Source organism: Oncorhynchus kisutch, linkage group LG30, assembly GCF_002021735.2.
Source record: "Oncorhynchus kisutch isolate 150728-3 linkage group LG30, Okis_V2, whole genome shotgun sequence".
Lineage (NCBI taxonomy): Eukaryota > Metazoa > Chordata > Actinopteri > Salmoniformes > Salmonidae > Oncorhynchus > Oncorhynchus kisutch.
The window spans coordinates 20,905,735-20,923,065 of record NC_034203.2 but is presented as its reverse complement, the minus strand read 5'-3'; the positions used below and the strand labels follow the sequence as shown (position 1 = coordinate 20,923,065).

At 42.3% G+C, this 17,331-nt stretch overlaps 1 protein-coding gene across 3 annotated transcripts in view; it reads left to right on the top strand.

Moving 5' to 3' along the window:
- The window catches only part of slc6a9 (solute carrier family 6 member 9), a 93,052-nt gene that overhangs the window by 38,019 nt on the left and 37,702 nt on the right, over positions 1-17,331 (top strand). Inside the window, exon 1 of one of the 3 annotated variants that reach the window (XM_020467539.2) lies at positions 11,414-11,821. The exons of 1 other annotated variant lie outside the window; for it this stretch is intronic. In XM_020467539.2, coding sequence (XP_020323128.1) covers positions 11,780-11,821 — 42 coding nt within the window. In that variant the 5' untranslated portion in view covers positions 11,414-11,779. Of the gene's footprint in view, positions 1-11,413; positions 11,822-12,359; positions 12,646-17,331 lie in introns of those variants that run through there. One more of the 3 variants, XM_020467542.2, reaches the window with a different exon arrangement.

Genomic DNA, 17,331 nt, shown 5'->3' with positions numbered 1-17,331 from the left:
GGTGACAAGCCGAATTTCTTCAGCCTCCTGAGGTTGAAGAGGCGCTGCTGCGCCTTCTTCACGATGCTGTCTGTGTGGGTGGACCAATTCAGTTTGTCTGTCATGTGTACGCCGAGGAACTTAAAACTTACTACCTTCTCCACTACTGTTCCATCAATGTGGATAGGGGGGTGTTCCCTCTGCTGTTTCCTGAAGTCCACAATCATCTCCTTAGTTTTGTTGACGTTGAGTGTGAGGTTATTTTCCTGACACCACACTCCGAGGGCCCTCACCTTCTCCCTGTAGGCCGTCTCGTCGTTGTTGGTAATCAAGCCTACCACTGTTGTGTCGTCCGCAAACTTGATGATTGAGTTGGAGGCGTGCGTGGCCACGCAGTCGTGGGTGAACAGGGAGTACAGGAGAGGGCTCAGAACGCACCCTTGTGGGGCCCCAGTGTTGAGGATCAGTGGGGTGGAAATGTTGTTGCCTACACTCACCACCTGGGGGCGGCCCGTCAGGAAGTCCAGTACCCAGTTGCACAGGGCGGGGTCGAGACCCAGGGTCTCGAGCTTGATGACGAGCTTGGAGGGCACTATGGTGTTAAATGCCGAGCTGTAGTCGATGAACAGCATTCTCACATAGGTATTCCTCTTGTCCAGATGGGTTAGGGCAGTGTGCAGTGTGGTTGAGATTGCATCGTCTGTGGACCTATTTGGGCGGTAAGCAAATTGGAGTGGGTCTAGGGTGTCAGGTAGGGTGGAGGTGATATGGTCCTTGACTAGTCTCTCAAAGCACTTCATGATGACGGAAGTGAGTAGTCGTTTAGCTCAGTTACCTTAGCTTTCTTGGGAACAGGAACAATGGTGGCCCTCTTGAAGCATGTGGGAACAACAGACTGGGATAGGGATTGATTGAATATGTCCGTAAACACACCAGCCAGCTGGTCTGCGCATGCTCTGAGGGCGCGGCTGGGGATGCCGTCTGGGCCTGCAGCCTTGCGAGGGTTGACACGTTTAAATGTTTTCCTCACGTCGGCTGCAGTGAAGGAGAGTCTGGATGTTTTAGTTGCGGGCCGTGTCAGTGGCACTGTATTGTCCTCAAAGCGGGCAAAAAAGTGATTTAGTCTGCCTGGGAGCAAGACATCCTGGTCCGTTTCTGGTTTGGGAATGTTTTAATCGTTGCTATGGGAATGACATCTTCAACGCATGTTCTAATGAGCTCACCGAATCAGCGTATTCGTCAATGTTGTTGTCTGACGCAATACGAAACATATCCCAGTCCACGTGATGGAAGCAGTCTTGGAGTGTGGAATCAGATTGGTCGGACCAGCGTTGAAAAGACCTCAGCGCGGGAGTTTCTTGTTTTAGTTTCTGTCTGTAGGCAGGGATCAACAAAATGGAGTCGTGGTCAGCTTTTCCAAAAGGAGGGCGGGGCAGGGCCTTATATGCGTCGCGGAAGATAGAATAGCAGTGATCCAAGGTTTTTCCAGCCCTGGTTGCGCAATCGATATGCTGATAAAATATAGGGAGTCTTGTTTTCAGATTAGCCTTGTTAAAATCCCCAGCTACAATGAATGCAGCCTCCGGATAAATGGATTCCAGTTTGCAAAGAGTCAAATAAAGTTCGTTCAGAGCCATCGATGTGTCTGCTTGGGGGGGGAATATATACGGCTGTGATTATAATCGAAGAGAATTCCCTTGGTAGATAATGCGGTCGACATTTGATTGTGAGGAATTCTAAATCAGGTGAACAGAAGGACTTGAGTACCTGTATGTTGTTATGATCACACCACGTCACGTTAACCATGAAGCATACGCCCCTCTTCTTACCAGAAAGATGTTTGTTTCTGTCTGCGCGATGCGTGGAGAAACCAGTTGGCTGCACCGACTCCGATAGCGTCTCTCCAGTGAGCCATGTTTCCGTGAAGCAAAGAACATTACAGTCTCTGATGTCCCTCTGGACTGCTACCCTTGCTCGGATTTCATCAACCTTGTTGTCAAGAGACTGGACATTGGCGAGAAGAATGCTAGGGAGTGGTGCACGATGTGCCCGTCTCCGGAGTCTGACCAGAAGACCGCTCCGTTTCCCCTTTTTACGAAGTCGTTTTTTTTAGTCGCCGGCTGGGATCCATTCCGTTGTCCTGGGTGAAAGGCAGAACACAGGATCCGCTTCGCGAAAGTCATATTCTTGGTCGTACTGATGGTGAGTTGACGCTGCTCTTATGTTCAGTAGTTCTTCTCGACTGTATGTAATGAAACCTAAGATGACCTGGGGTACTAATGTAAGAAATAACACGTAAAAAAACTAAAAACTGCATAGTTTCCTAGGAACGCGAAGCGAGGCGGCCATCTCTGTCGGCATCAGAAATTGAGATATTAGTCTGCCTAAGCGCGAACCAGATGGGATGGTGTAAATAAATCACAGACAGTGATCACACCTCCTCCTCCATGCTTCACGGTGGGAACCACAAATGGGGAGATCATCTGTTCATCTACTCTGTGTCTCTCAAAGACACTGCTGTTCGAACCAAATTTTTCGTGTTTCTTCTTATTGGTGTCCTTTAGTAATGGTTTCTTTGCAGCAAATCGACCGTGAAGCCCTGATTCATGCAGTCTCCTCTGAACAGTTGATGTTGAGATGTGTCTGTTACTTGAACTCTTTGAAGCATTTATTTGGGCTGCAATTTCTGATGCTGGTAACTCTAATAAACGTATCCTCTGCAGCAGAGATAATTATGTGTCTTCCTTTCCTGTGGTGGTACTCATGAAAGCCAGTTTCATCATAGCGCATTATGGTTTTTGTGACTGCACTTGAAGAAACTTTCTTGAAATTTTCCGCATTGACTGACCTTCATGTCTTAAAGTAATGATGGACTATCGTTTCTCTTTGCTTATTTGAGCTGTTCTTGCCATAATATGGACTTGGTATTTTACCAAATAGGGCTATCTTCTGTATACCACCCCTTCCTTGTCACAACACAACTTATTGGCTCAAATGCATTAAGAAGGAAAGATATTCCACAAATGACCTTTTTAACAAGCCACACCTGTTAATTGAAATACATTCCAGGAATCTCAAATATAAAATATATTTTGATTTGTTTAACACTTTAACACACCACATTAATCCTAATGGGCTATTTCATTGTTTTGGGGTCTTCACTATTATTCTACAATGTAGACAATTGTAAAAAAGAAAGAAAATCCTGCAATGAGTTGTAGGTGTGTCCAAACTTTTGACTGCTACTGTATATATTTTGTTGTTGTTGATTATTCACATGTTCACTAAGCTATGTTACATTGTATCTGTTTCCTGGAACTCTGACATAATTCCAAATAGGACCTAGAATCCTACAACCACCCTGTACCAGTTATGTTGACCTAGCTAGAGACAAGGCCTTCAACCTGGCCATTGCACAAAAAAAATTCCTCTGTTGAAGTTTTTCCCCCTCTTATATATTAGTTAATTTAATTTTAAGATTATGAAGGTATGCAGGAAGAATGAAATACCAGATACATTAGCACAATGAGCTGATGCCAACACATTCAAATTATCATTTTCTATTTGAATGATTTTAGTAAATTCATTGTTACTCCAGAAATATTTGCTGTGTATGTAGGCTACGAGTCAAATATGAGATTTTCAAACTTTTGGTAACCTATTCCCCCTCCAAAAAATGTGGGAATTTAGTTTTTTTCCCGCAAACCTCGGTCACTTCTCATAGTATTTTAGCTCAACTACGATTGCTGCTGCTCTTCTAATTTGCTCATTGTTGAATCCACGTGAGGCGAACTCAAGTCACATATAACTCACTTTAATCTCCAGCAATGATCCCATATGTTTGTCAAATTGTGTATGTTGTGTGGTTTTTCCAGCCCGATTTGTTCCCAAGCTACTCCACTGAGCCCCATTCTCCCTGGAGGGGATCTGAGCTACACGCTATTTATAAAGAATTAACAGCTGGGGCCCTTCCAGCTAAATAACGGAGGGGAGAAATTATAATGGAAACTTCAGGTTAACCCAAGCGTTAGAGATTGCTCTCCTGTGTCCCTGAATGCTGCCAGGCTAAGCAAACGTCACACTTCAAACTGGAAGAAATGCTCAGGAAGTTGTTTTCCGACCAATGAATTTGTCCTTTTGTTGCCCAGACAAAGGCTGTCAGTCGCGCCAAAAAATGGCAGTTTAAATAAAAAACTTTCTTTGGTTTCTGTCCTCCCGTGTTATGTAGTCCTTCCAGCCTGAGAGATTCTCCAGAGCTACTTGCTGTCACTTTTCTGTTTCCCGGTCTGAACTGTTGAGTAAATTGAGGGTTATCCAAGTTTTCCATGTACCAAGCCTTCGCACACCCCATCACTTACTTGGGAACCTAATCAGAGGTGATGAGATATTAAGTTAATTGCAATAAGGGACAGAGATCTTTATGCAGGCGGATTTAATAGGACCAAACATTAGCATCTCCACGAGTGAGCTGGACATCTCTTCAGCACTGCACTGGATGCTACATCTATCACTAAAGACGACTAGATGGAGAAAAAAATACGTCATACCAATTAACAGAGGTCTCTACGATAAAGTTGAATGACTGCTAAACGCATCCCGTGACCCAGTCTACACCTGATATTAAAATGTGTTCTGTGATCGTATTGTGGACGTTACAGTGAGATGTTCTAGAGGCCCACACTCAGTACTCATTTTGAGCCTGATAGTTAGGCAATTGTTACTTTTGGGGAGGGAAACAAATCGGTATCAACTAAAAGAAATCAAATGAGGAGAAGGAACATAAAATGAATTCCTACTTTTGCTCAAGGGTAGCTCAAAATCCCACCACTCATAGGAAACATGAACCATGGAGTATCCAAGTAAATCTTATTCTGCTTATGCAACATTACAGTGCCTTCAGAAAATATTCAGACCCCTTAATTTTTTCCACATTTTGTTACATTACAGCCTTATTCTAACATTGATTCAATTATTTTCCCCCTCATCATTCTAAACACAATACCCAATACCCCCATAATGACATTATTGTAAATGTATTAAAAATAAACAGAACTACCTTATTTACATAAGTATTCAGACCCTTTGCTATGAGACTCCAAATTGAGCTCAGGTGCATCCTGTTTCCATTGATCATCCCTGAAATGCTTCTACAACTGGATTGGAGTTCACCTGTGTTACATTCAATTGATTGGACATGATTTGGAAAGGCACACATCTGTCTATATAAGGTCCCACAGTTCACAGAGCATGACAGAGCAAAAACCAAGCCATGAGGTTGAAGGAATTGTCCGTAGAGCTCCGAGACAGGATTGTGCCGAGGCACAGGCCTGGAAAAGAGTACCAAAACATTTCTGCAGCATTGAAGGTCCCCAAGAACACAGTGGCCTCCATCATTCTTAAATGGAAGAAGTTTGGAACCACCAAGACCAGAGCTGGCCGCCCGGCCAAACTGAGCAATCGGGGGAGAAGGGCCTTGGTCAGGGAGGTGGCCAAGAACCCGATGGTCACTGACAGAGTTCCAGAGTTCCTCTGTGGAGATGGGAGAACCATCTCTGCAGCACTCCACCAATCAGGTCTTTATGGTAAAGTGGGCAGACGGAAGCCAGACGGAAGCCACTCCTCAGTAAAAGGCACATGATAGCCCACTTGCAGTTTGCCAAAAGACACCTAAAGGACTCAGACCTTGAGAAACAAGATTCTCTGGTCTGATGAAACCAAGATTGAACTCTTTGGCCTGAATGCCAAGAGTCACGTCTGGAGGAAACCTGGCACCATCTCTACGATGAAGCATGGTGGTGGCAGCATCATGCTGTGGGGATGTCAGGAAAGAGAGAAAGATGAATGGAGCAAAGTACAGAGAGATCCTTGATGAAAACCTGCTCCAGAGCACTCAGGACCTCAGACCGGGGCGAAGGTTCACCTTCCGACAGGACAAAGACCCTAAGCACACAGCCAAGACAACACAGAAGTGGCTTTGGGATAAGTCTCTGAATGTCCTTGAGTGGCCCTGCCAGAGCCCTGACTTGAACCCGATTGAACATCTCTGGAGAGACCTGAAAATAACTGTGCAGCGACGCTCCCCATCCAACCTGACAGAGCTTGAGAGGATCTGAAGAGAAGAATGGGAGAAACTCCCCAAAAACAGGTAAGCCAAGCTTTTAGCATCATACCCAAGAATACTCAAGGCTGTAATCACTGCCAAATGTGCTTCAAAAAAGTACTGAGTAAAGGATCTGAATTCTTGTGTGATATTTCAGTTTTTTATATTTAATACATTTGCAAAAATGTCTAAACCTGTTTTTGCTTTGTAATTATGGGGTACTGTGTACAGATTGATGAGGAAAAATAACAATTTAATCAGAATTATAATAAGGCTGTAACATAACCAAATGTGGAAAAAGGTAAGGGGTCTGAATACTTTCCGAATGCACTGTACATTGGAAATTCTCTGAGTAGCTTGTCCCTCTACATTAGCACTGATATTTTGATGCTGCCAATTAAAAAAACAAAAAAACATAGCTATTACATTTGTCTTGCCTGCAATATAAGGGCATGACTTTTTTTTAAACCTTTATTTAACTAGGCAAGATCAATTAAGAACAAATTCTTATTTTCAATGACTGCCTAGGAACAGTGGGTTGACTGCCTGTTCAGGGGCAGAACGCCAGATTTGTACCTTGTCAGCTCGGGGGTTTGAACTTGCAACCTTCCGGTTACTAGTCCAACGCTCTAACCACTAGGCCACCCTTCCGCCCGGTTTCATGGACTCTGTTTCCTCCTCTCAAGACCCAAAACTAGAAATTAGACGACCCAAAACAGAATAAGATCAATGAGAAATGGCTTTTTTATGTGTCTTCCTATTATTTCAGCAAAAAGCTTTGTGTGTCAAGTGGTGGGATAAAAGTCATGTTTGTTGGAGCTTGCCTTTGCCATATTTGTATATACAGTGCCTTGCGAAAGTATTCGGCCCCCTTGAACTTTGCGACCTTTTGCCACATTTCAGGCTTCAAACATAAAGATATAAAACTGTCTTTTTTTGTGAAGAATCAACAACAAGTGGGACACAATCATGAAGTGGAACGACATTTATTGGATATTTCAAACTTTTTTAACAATTCAAAAACTGAAAAAGTGGGCGTGCTAAATTATTCAGCCCCCTTAAGTTAATACTTTGTAGCGCCACCTTTTGCTGCGATTACAGCTGTAAGTCGCTTGGGGTATGTCTCTATCAGTTTTGCACATCGAGAGACTGAAAGTTTTTCCCATTCCTCCTTGCAAAACAGCTCGAGCTCAGTGAGGTTGGATGGAGAGCATTTGTGAACAGCAGTTTTCAGTTCTTTCCACAGATTCTCGATTGGATTCAGGTCTGGACTTTGACTTGGCCATTCTAACACCTGGATATGTTTATTTTTGAACCATTCCATTGTAGATTTTGCTTTATGTTTTGGATCATTGTCTTGTTGGAAGACAAATCTCCGTCCCAGTCTCAGGTCTTTTGCAGACTCCATCAGGTTTTCTTCCAGAATGGTCCTGTATTTGGCTCCATCCATCTTCCCATCAATTTTAACCATCTTCCCTGTCCCTGCTGAAGAAAAGCAGGCCCAAACCATGATGCTGCCACCACCATGTTTGACAGTGGGGATGGTGTGTTCAGGGTGATGAGCTGTGTTGCTTTTACGCCAAACATAACGTTTTGCATTGTTGCCAAAAAGTTCAATTTTGGTTTCATCTGACCAGAGCACCTTCTTCCACATGTTTGGTGTGTCTCCCAGGTGGCTTGTGGCAAACTTTAAACAACACTTTTTATGGATATCTTTAAGAAATGGCTTTCTTCTTGCCACTCTTCCATAAAGGCCAGATTTGTGCAATATACGACTGATTGTTGTCCTATGGACAGAGTCTCCCACCTCAGCTGTAGATCTCTGCAGTTCATCCAGAGTGATCATGGGCGTCTTGGCTGCATCTCTGATCAGTCTTCTCCTTGTATGAGCTGAAAGTTTAGAGGGACGGCCAGGTCTTGGTAGATTTGCAGTGGTCTGATACTCCTTCCATTTCAATATTATCGCTTGCACAGTGCTCCTTGGGATGTTTAAAGCTTGGGAAATCTTTTTGTATCCAAATCCGGCTTTAAACTTCTTCACAACAGTATCTCGGACCTGCCTGGTGTGTTCCTTGTTCTTCATGATGCTCTCTGCGCTTTTAACGGACCTCTGAGACTATCACAGTGCAGGTGCATTTATACGGAGACTTGATTACACACAGGTGGATTGTATTTATCATCATTAGTCATTTAGGTCAACATTGGATCATTCAGAGATCCTCACTGAACTTCTGGAGAGAGTTTGCTGCACTGAAAGTAAAGGGGCTGAATAATTTTGCACGCCCAATTTTTCAGTTTTTGATTTGTTAAATGATTGTGTCCCACTTGTTGTTGATTCTTCACAAAAAAATACAGTTTTATATCTTTATGTTTGAAGCCTGAAATGTGGCAAAAGGTCGCAAAGTTCAAGGGGGCCGAATACTTTCGCAAGGCACTGTGTGTGTGTGTGTGTGTGTGTGTGTGTGTGTGTGTGCGTGTGCGTGCGTTGGTATCTCTAGTCTGAATACCAACTGAGGGAGATCTGGAAACGGCACATCCAGCAGGGCAGTAAGTTGCGAAGTGACATGTTTGGTCAGCAGTAGTAATTTAGCACACACTGAAGACCCTTGTTTGCTTGTCAATAGAGGCAGCGTGCTCTGAATAGGAAAGAGTCCCAAAGGCAGCTAATTTCAAACATGGGAGCATTCTGTGCCACTTTAAGGCTTGTTTTGGTTTTATTTCTATTAGATTGAAATGTTGTGTAATAGGAAGATGTTCTATCTTATTGCTGATATAACGGTAGTATGGAAGAATGAGAATATCCTTTGCAAAAAAATGCTTGCAGATTTTATGTTCTAGAGAACTCAACTCAAATGCTTGAAATGGGTGGGATCTACTCTCTGATAGGAGCGTAGTAGGAAATAAAAACTGCAAGTTTAGATTTGAAATGGAACTCCCAATGCTACGCCCCCTTCCCTCTCTCGTGTTCTCTCTCTCTCTCTCTCTCTCTCTCTCTCTCTCTCTCGCTCTCGCTCTCGCTCTCTCTCTCTCACTCTCTGGCAGGACTGTGGCCTACCCCTGCTCCATAGCAACTGAGCTTTTCTCAGGCTGCCGGGCCACCTCATTGATGGGCTGTGCACAGCCAGACGACCCTTTCTAAATTCTTGCATGCCTTAGTCGGAAGTTGTCCTGTCCCAATGGCCTCCATCACCCTGCCCCCCGCCACTACCATATTCAGGGTCATTAGTGTGAGGAGTGTGGGGGTGAGTTCTGAGGAAGGTCCCTGTCTCCCTGTCTCGTTTGGGGTTAGCCTATATATTCTTAGCAGCAAGGTTGTGTGCGATGGGCAAGGTATGACCTGGGTATGACTGACACCCAGTAGGGAGGTGCCTGGAAAAGGTTAACCGGTTGACCCCCATCATCTGTCCTGGGAGATCTGTCTGTCTCTGTGGAGTCTGGAGATTGAACTATCACGCTCTTGCTCTCTTCCCAAGGGACTATGCCATTGGATCTGACTTTTTAATGACAAATCCTTATGTGGGAATGTTAGTTTAAATGATTTTGAATTTACACTCAAGCAGTAGTTGTAAAGGGGGAAAAAATTAAAACATTTAACAGATCCGGGCAATTACAGAACATGGCATCTGTGATGTTTAATTGGAGCTAAATAGCAGACATAACAGAGCAATTAGGAAAACAAGTTCCCCAACATGTCAACTGGCTTTTATAGTAATCTTGTCTCTTTTCATGGTTGTAGTCACCCTCTCCACAACACTCTCCTTTCAACTATTGATAAGCGGCAGGCAAAATAGCGCAGTGCAAAATCCTCATTAAATCTGACCTATTCTGTGGTGTACAGGCTCTCTGGTGGCTGACTAATAGGAGTTGGCTGCGGACCCTGTGAAGTTTCTAATGACCTACAGTGTCAGAATCCCCCACCGCCAGGCTTGTGGCTGCCTGGGCCTCATATGGAACCCCAGAGGAGCTCTGCATGTGTGTAATTTATTCTGCTATCCCACACACTCGCTCGTCTGCAGACGTTTACTACTAAAGAGCATGCAGAAAGTGTGCTGTTGCCTAGCTAAGCAATTTCATTCCTCCGGATGGAATAAAAAATGATTAGCCCACTTTTCATGTATATTTCTGGAATTGTAGAAAAGCTGAAGAACATACTCACATCCAGGTATTATTTTGCAGGTGCTGGATTTGTAGGGGATAAAAACGCTGCACATGGCTGTTCATGCTCCCAGGTGATGTTACCGATACAACGTTTCGTCATCATATTTCTGGAATTTAGCATGCATGAAAATGTATCTGATTTAGCCTTCATCTCTGGTCAGTTATTTTTTTCTACACGTTGTTTTATAGCATTTCATTTGTGTATATAAAAAAACATTTAATGATTTCCACTACCTTGATTACTAGCATAACTTGCCCCTTTATGTTGTTCATTTCAAAATAAACTTTTCTGCTAATCAAATTTCAAATGTCCTAAATTCTATTTAGCAAATAGTAGCCTAATTGTTGGAATATTTGTTTTGCTCTTTACAATAGCAATAGTGCACAATTACCTTTCTGTTTCTTTTTAAACTAATGTCTGTACGCACTCATTTCCTCCAATGAGGGTATGGTAATTTGCCTTTAAAGTCATGTTCCAACACTGATTGAGAAATCAATACTTTCTGTCTGCATTCTACAGCTCATCACATTAACTCATGGAGTCTATTCACTGAAGTGGTTGCCTCCATTGTCCGCCACTATCAAATGTCTATTAGGCTCCATGCCAGGGGTCAGTCAACTTTTGACCCCACTAACTGGATACTCTGAGGACTTGGCCATAAGCAGAGTTTTAAAAGCACTCCTTTGTGACATATTTTGGAATCTCTTCCCATAAATTGTGACGCAATTATGGTTCTCGCAATGCTGTCACGAATTGGTTGACCAGACATTGTCAAGAGTGGAAATAATATGTTTGGACCTCTGAAGAAGAAAAAAGAGGAAGGTGCATAATTTGAAAGGGGGGGGGGGGCTGTAGGCAGTGAGAAGGGTATATATCCTTGTGCCTTTTGCACTACATACAGGGAGGAATTGGCCATGTCAAGGGACAGGGATTTGAGAGTCAAGTGTTCATGAATGGGAGTGTTGGTGGTCTGGATGCAGCTGCTTTGAAAAAAAGTGGAAGAAATTTAGAGACAGCAAGGGTAGTGAGTCCAGTGGAAGCGTACGGCTCCTCACTTTTTCTTTAGTCTCTTGAGGAAGGCTTGGCAGGAGCCCTGACTCCAGGCAGCTAAACCAGCAACTCCCCTCGCTCTGTATTCAGCCAAGGTGCTGGAATGACAACGACCCATTCATTGTGGAGGTAGAGGCAAAGGCTGTGGATCTCGCCTGTCTTTTTGGGAATGGGAGGGGGGGGGGTTATTTTCCTGAAATCGTGAAGTACAACAGAAGGGGGACACTGAGAGGGAGGGCAAGCAAAAGCGAGGGAGGGAAGGAGAGAGGAAGGGAGGGCGAGTGAGAGGGCTACTATGCCGCATGATTGAGAGAGGCAGAGAGGAAACAGAACTCCATCAGATGAAATGAGGTGAAAATAATTCAGGCATTAATCAACCCCGGGCAAAAGGAGGCTGTTCTTTTTCTCCCTCTTTCTGCGGAACCGAAAGGAAAGGTGTGAATGAAGGACTCAGGAGTGGAAACGAGAGAACCACTGGGCACTATCAAACCATGTCAGAGTCCAACAGCAATGCAGCCTGTACAGCCGACCAGGTCTGTTTTTTTTCTCTCCTTCTTTTCATCTTGTGTCCTATTTGATACACAGATGTGATACATTTGATCTCAAGCAAAATGTTGTCATTTTGTCAGCTCATGGAGAACACTTCCGACAGTTACTAACAGGAAAGAAAATAAGTTAAATCAAAGTAATTTTGGATTTTTCAAATTAGAGGGAGAGAGTGAATCCAAACTATCAAAGCAGCAATTGTGTGGAGCTGCCCGGACGACGGTTCAAGGTCCTGAAAGAATTGAATTAATCAAGACGACCTATTGTCTGAACTGCCTTATTTTTCTGCGATCATTCAGGGTGTCTGTGACGACTCAATAGCCCCCATACCACGTGAGGAGGGGGATACAGCTCTTTAAAAACCAGACCACGTGTCGCGGGACTTAAAAGTTTTTATAACTAATTGCAGTGGGAAGTTCTGGTGGTGCTGGCAGAGGGGTGTGTGATAGTTTCTAAGGAAGTGGGCAGGGTAACTGTGAAAGAGTGGGAAAAGTGTCCTAAAAAGTGGGGTTGGCTCATATGTTATTTCTCTCTTCCTTTGCCCCTCTTTAGTGGCCAAGGGACTTGTCAGTTAAACAATTCCACCAAAAGATTTGTTTAAAATAAAATATATAGATATCCGTTATGGCACTTTGTTCCTTGCCGATTTATATGGAGCGCCAAGTCTTGTCACGTCCTTTGGTTGTCCGCTGTCAAGACTGAGCAAGCCTCCTATAGTTCAGTAGCAAACACAAAGAAACGGGCCGTTGAGACCATTGCATATACTTTTAAAGAAACATTTCTATGAAGAGAAAACATGGCATTGCTTGCGGTAGGTAAAGCTTGAATTTAGCAATATTCTTTTGAGATATACAGTATATTTTGATTGTACAGTGTACGCCCTTGTTTTGAAGTGTGTGTAAAGTTCATGTAGAGTCTATTTGTTACGGCCATGGATCTAAATGAGTGTACTGTGCCCTTAGTAGTCTAGGGGCACTTTAGGTGTTGACTAGTAGTCATCTCGATTTCTCTTCTGTAGAACAGTGCTTCTTTTACAATGCTGTTTCACCACAAAAAAAATGTTTTTGAAAGCCAATATTTAATGCTATAACTCTCCAAAGGCTCTGGGCTGTTCGGTATAACGCTTGTCTATTTGGTCTAACTTGGCCATTCTCCATGTATGGTTTTATTTTCTTCCTGCATGACCTAGCTAATACTGAACATGACATAGGTTGTTCTAGTGTGTGTCCAAATACTCTATTTAGACCTTTGAGTTTCCTATGCCATTTGCAGACTTATCTTCGTTCACTTTGTCAGCGCCTCGCCTCGCCTCCCATTGCCCCCTTTATTAGGATGTACACGGATTTGAGTGACAGTCTTCTCATCTATGTGTGTTTATTTGCACTTCAGATGAAGTGATGGCCCATGGTGCTAGTGACAAAGGATGCAATAAATGTTTGAAGAGTTATTTCCTTAAATTATATAATGTCCCTCTGATTCAGTCCTGGTATGGGACATGCTTTGGAATCTAGGTCTATTTGATATTGTGTGCTTCAGAAAGTTTAGGTTTCAGGTAACATCAACATCAGTGTATACCTGGTGCTGTATGTCATGTATAATTGTCACTATGCTATAGACATATCCCTAAAAGTTGATATAGACCACATACTATTTGATTGGTGAATTGTATGGTAAGCCGTTTGAGGTTAAGGTTTTGTTGAGTGAAGTTATATTGAGAAGGTTAATTGACTAAGGGACAGAAGATTTTGGATGTGAACTGATATATCTGACAGGACGATGTGTCACATAGAGAGGTCTAGGATCAGGTGCAGCTGACATGACAGACCCTTCAGACAGACAGTGCCTTGTCGCTTTGTATAGGACCGCTACCTACCTACCATACAGTCACATAACCCTGACTGACTATCATGTGTCATAAGCTTCTCTCTCCGCACCAAAGGGGAGCTATAGCTACTAGCTACTTTTATGGTATAGGCTACTGCTAAAACCGCTTCATCTTTTTCAATTTGTTGTTCTCTAAATACATTTTCTGTTTCAAGCCCCATTTCCTTGTTCATAAAGGAGCCTGTCTAGCCTACATGAGTTCTCTGCGGTAGTTCGACCCCACTGTAGGAATACAGTTGTCTAAGGTCATCTGCGATTGTAAAGCATGCTTGAGTAATAATTGAAGTAATAAGAGCTTCAGAAGATTTTCTAATTGATATGGTAGGGTAGTGTAGGCACCTCTGACTTAGTCTGACATCCTTTAACAATGAGGAAGAATAGAAGATAGTTTGGCTTCATTTGGTGGTGTTATTGTTTGAACTCTGCTTGAAATTGTTTCTGGTGTCTGGAGCCATGATAGATTGTAGTTTGGGAATAGGTGTAACGGTTTTCTTTAGGTGAAGTAGAGGCGGACCAAAATGCAGCGTGGTTGTTATTCATTGTACTTTAATAAAGAAAATGTACACAAATAAACTAACAAAACATGCACAAAAAAACCCCTAAAACAGTCCTATCTGGTGCAAAACACAGAGACATGAACAATCACCCACAAACACACAGTGAAACCCAGGCTACCTAAATATGGTTCCCAATCAGAGACAATGACTAACACCTGCCTCTGATTGAGAACCATATCAGGCCAGACATAGAAATAGACAAACAAGACATCCAACATAGAATGCCCACTCAGATCACACCCTGACCAACCAAAACATAGGAACATACAAAGCAAACTATGGTCAGGGTGTGACAATCGGCTACAGCTTGCAAGATTTCTTTATTGATTTTGATGTAAAGATTTGACCACAAATTGTTGTTTAATCCTTATATATTTCTGTTTTATTTACTAAATTGTAGTGGGGTGATTTTATGCCTCAAAATGAAGTAAGTGCCTTGATTTAGCCTAGATATCACTGACACTGAAGTCTCTTTATTTTGTCCGAACAGTTTTCAATTGGACAAGTAAATATTGCAGTTGAAAACTTGGCTTGGAATGATTGACCCAAATGATTTCACTATACATTAACAGATTTTATAGCACATGACAGACTGTCAGAACGTTAATGAGGGCTGTTTAATGAGAGGTAGAAATTATTTCCCAGTGGAGGTTTTGGAGCAGATTACTGCTGTTCTTAAGTCTGGGTACGAGAGTTATATTATTGTACTGCATATTTCACTTCAATACCCTGTGGAGAAGTTTGATTGCAATGTTAGACTAATTCTGCAATACTGTAATAAGATTAACTCCTGTGAAAATATCCCTCATGTTCTTTCACCAACGGTTTACAAAAGAGGGGGATTAATTGCTTCTTATTATAGCGGATAAATGGACTCTGAAATGATGGGATTGATTTAAAATACCAACGGTATGCTACTATTTAGGCCTAGTTTCTGTAAACATGTAATTGTGTTTTTATTAAGCAATGGATGTTAAATGAGCTAAATCAGTGATTTTCAGTTCCCAATGTATAGTTGACGTACCATAATTGGGTACCACTTTTTAGGTACCACTGATGCTCCCCGATATTCACTCCACCTGACTCCAATCCAACATTCATTTCCCCTTTTTTTCTGGCCTATTTTGAGCGCTCCCATCTGGGTTCAGGTGGTGGTAAGAGGGCCAGTATAGGGAGCGGAAGTCAGTGGTGGGAGTGTTTACGTGAAGGGGGAGAGAGAGCGGGGTCAGGCAGCAGAAGAGCGAGTGCACAGTCGTATGTGTGCTCAGGGCCTCTTGCTCTCCCTGTGCTGTGGGCTCTGTCTCTATCCATGCTGTGCTCATGGACCCACAGCTGGCGGAGGGGAGAGGCAGCTAGCCCCACACTGCAATACAACACAGCCTAGCTGGCTGGACATGCTCTCACTGCTGTATGGAAACAATCAAATAATTTACTGCTAGTGAGATCAGTATGAAGAACCAGCGGACATATAGGCTTCGTCCCAAAAAGGCACCGTATTCCCTTTTATAGAGCACTAGGCCTATAAAGGGAATAGGGTGCCATTTGGGATGTAATACATAGTGTTCCATCTGATTTAGCAGACATACTGCAGATAATAAACGCAGATAGGACTGCCCAATGTGAACTTCCTTTGATGTAAGAAATACAATATAAGATGTAATTGGTTTAGGCCATTTTCAAACATAACTTCCTTGACTGAAATGGCCTATGTGGTTTGGATTTGAAAGCTGTACAACAATAGCAGCGATTGATTTGTCTGGTAGTTGGTGTTAAATCACACAGCTGAGCCCAGACATGTAGGCCTAGTTCTTGCGATGGTTATAACATTCCTGAATTATTCTCACTGACCTCTCACATTTAGCCAATGATGTTAACCACCCGTAAATCATCATAATGTGTGCCAAACCCCGGTCCATACCATACCACATATATATATATATATACACTACCGTTCAAAAGTTTGGGGTCACTTAGAAATGTCCTTGTTTTTGAAAGACAATCACATTTTTTGTCCATTAAAATAACATAAACTTGATCAGAAATACAATGTCGACATTGTTAATGTTGTAAATGACTATTGTAGCTGGAAACCGCAGATTTTTTATGGAATATCTACATAGGCGTACAGAGGCCCATTATCAGCGAACATCACTCCTGTGTTCCAATGGCATATTGTGTTAGCTAATCTAAGTTTATAATTGTAAAAAGCAAATTGATCATTAGAATACCCTTTTGCAATTATGTTAGCACATCTGAAAACTATTGTTCTGATTCAAGAAGCAATAAAACTGGCCTTCTTTAGACTAGTATATATATATATATATATATACATTACACACACACATACACACACACATACAGTGCCATACAGTGGCATTGTGTTGTGTGACAAAATTGCATATTTTATAGTGGTGCATCTGGGTGAGATTATGCTGTTTAATCATCTTCTTGATATGGCACCCCTGTCAGGTGGATGGACTATCTTGGCAAAGGAGAAATGCTCACTAAAAGGGCTGTAACCAAATTTGTGAACAAAATTTGAGAGAAATACATTTTTTTGTGCGTATGGAAAATGTCTGGGATCTTTTATTTCAGCTCATGTGACATGGGACCAACACTTTACATGTTGGTTTGTTCAATGTACATAGTCATTGAACATTGGTGACTTGTAATAATGTTTACATACTATTTCAACCACTTTATATGTATTCATCCCCCTTGGCGTTTTTCCTATTTTGTTGCATTACAACCTGTAATTTAACTTGATTTTTATTTGAATTTCATGTAATGGACATACATGAAATAGGCTAAATTGGTGAAGTGAAGAAAAAGAAAAAAATTGGTGTATGCATATGTATTCACCCCTTTTGCTATGAAGCCCCTAAATAAGATCTGATGCAACCAATTACCTTCAGAAGTCACATAATTAGTTAAATAATTAGTTAGATTGCACACTAAATGTCACATGATCTGTCACATGATCTCAGTATATACAGTTGAAGTCGGAAGTTTACATACACCTTAGCCAAATACATTTAAACTCAGTTTTTCACAAT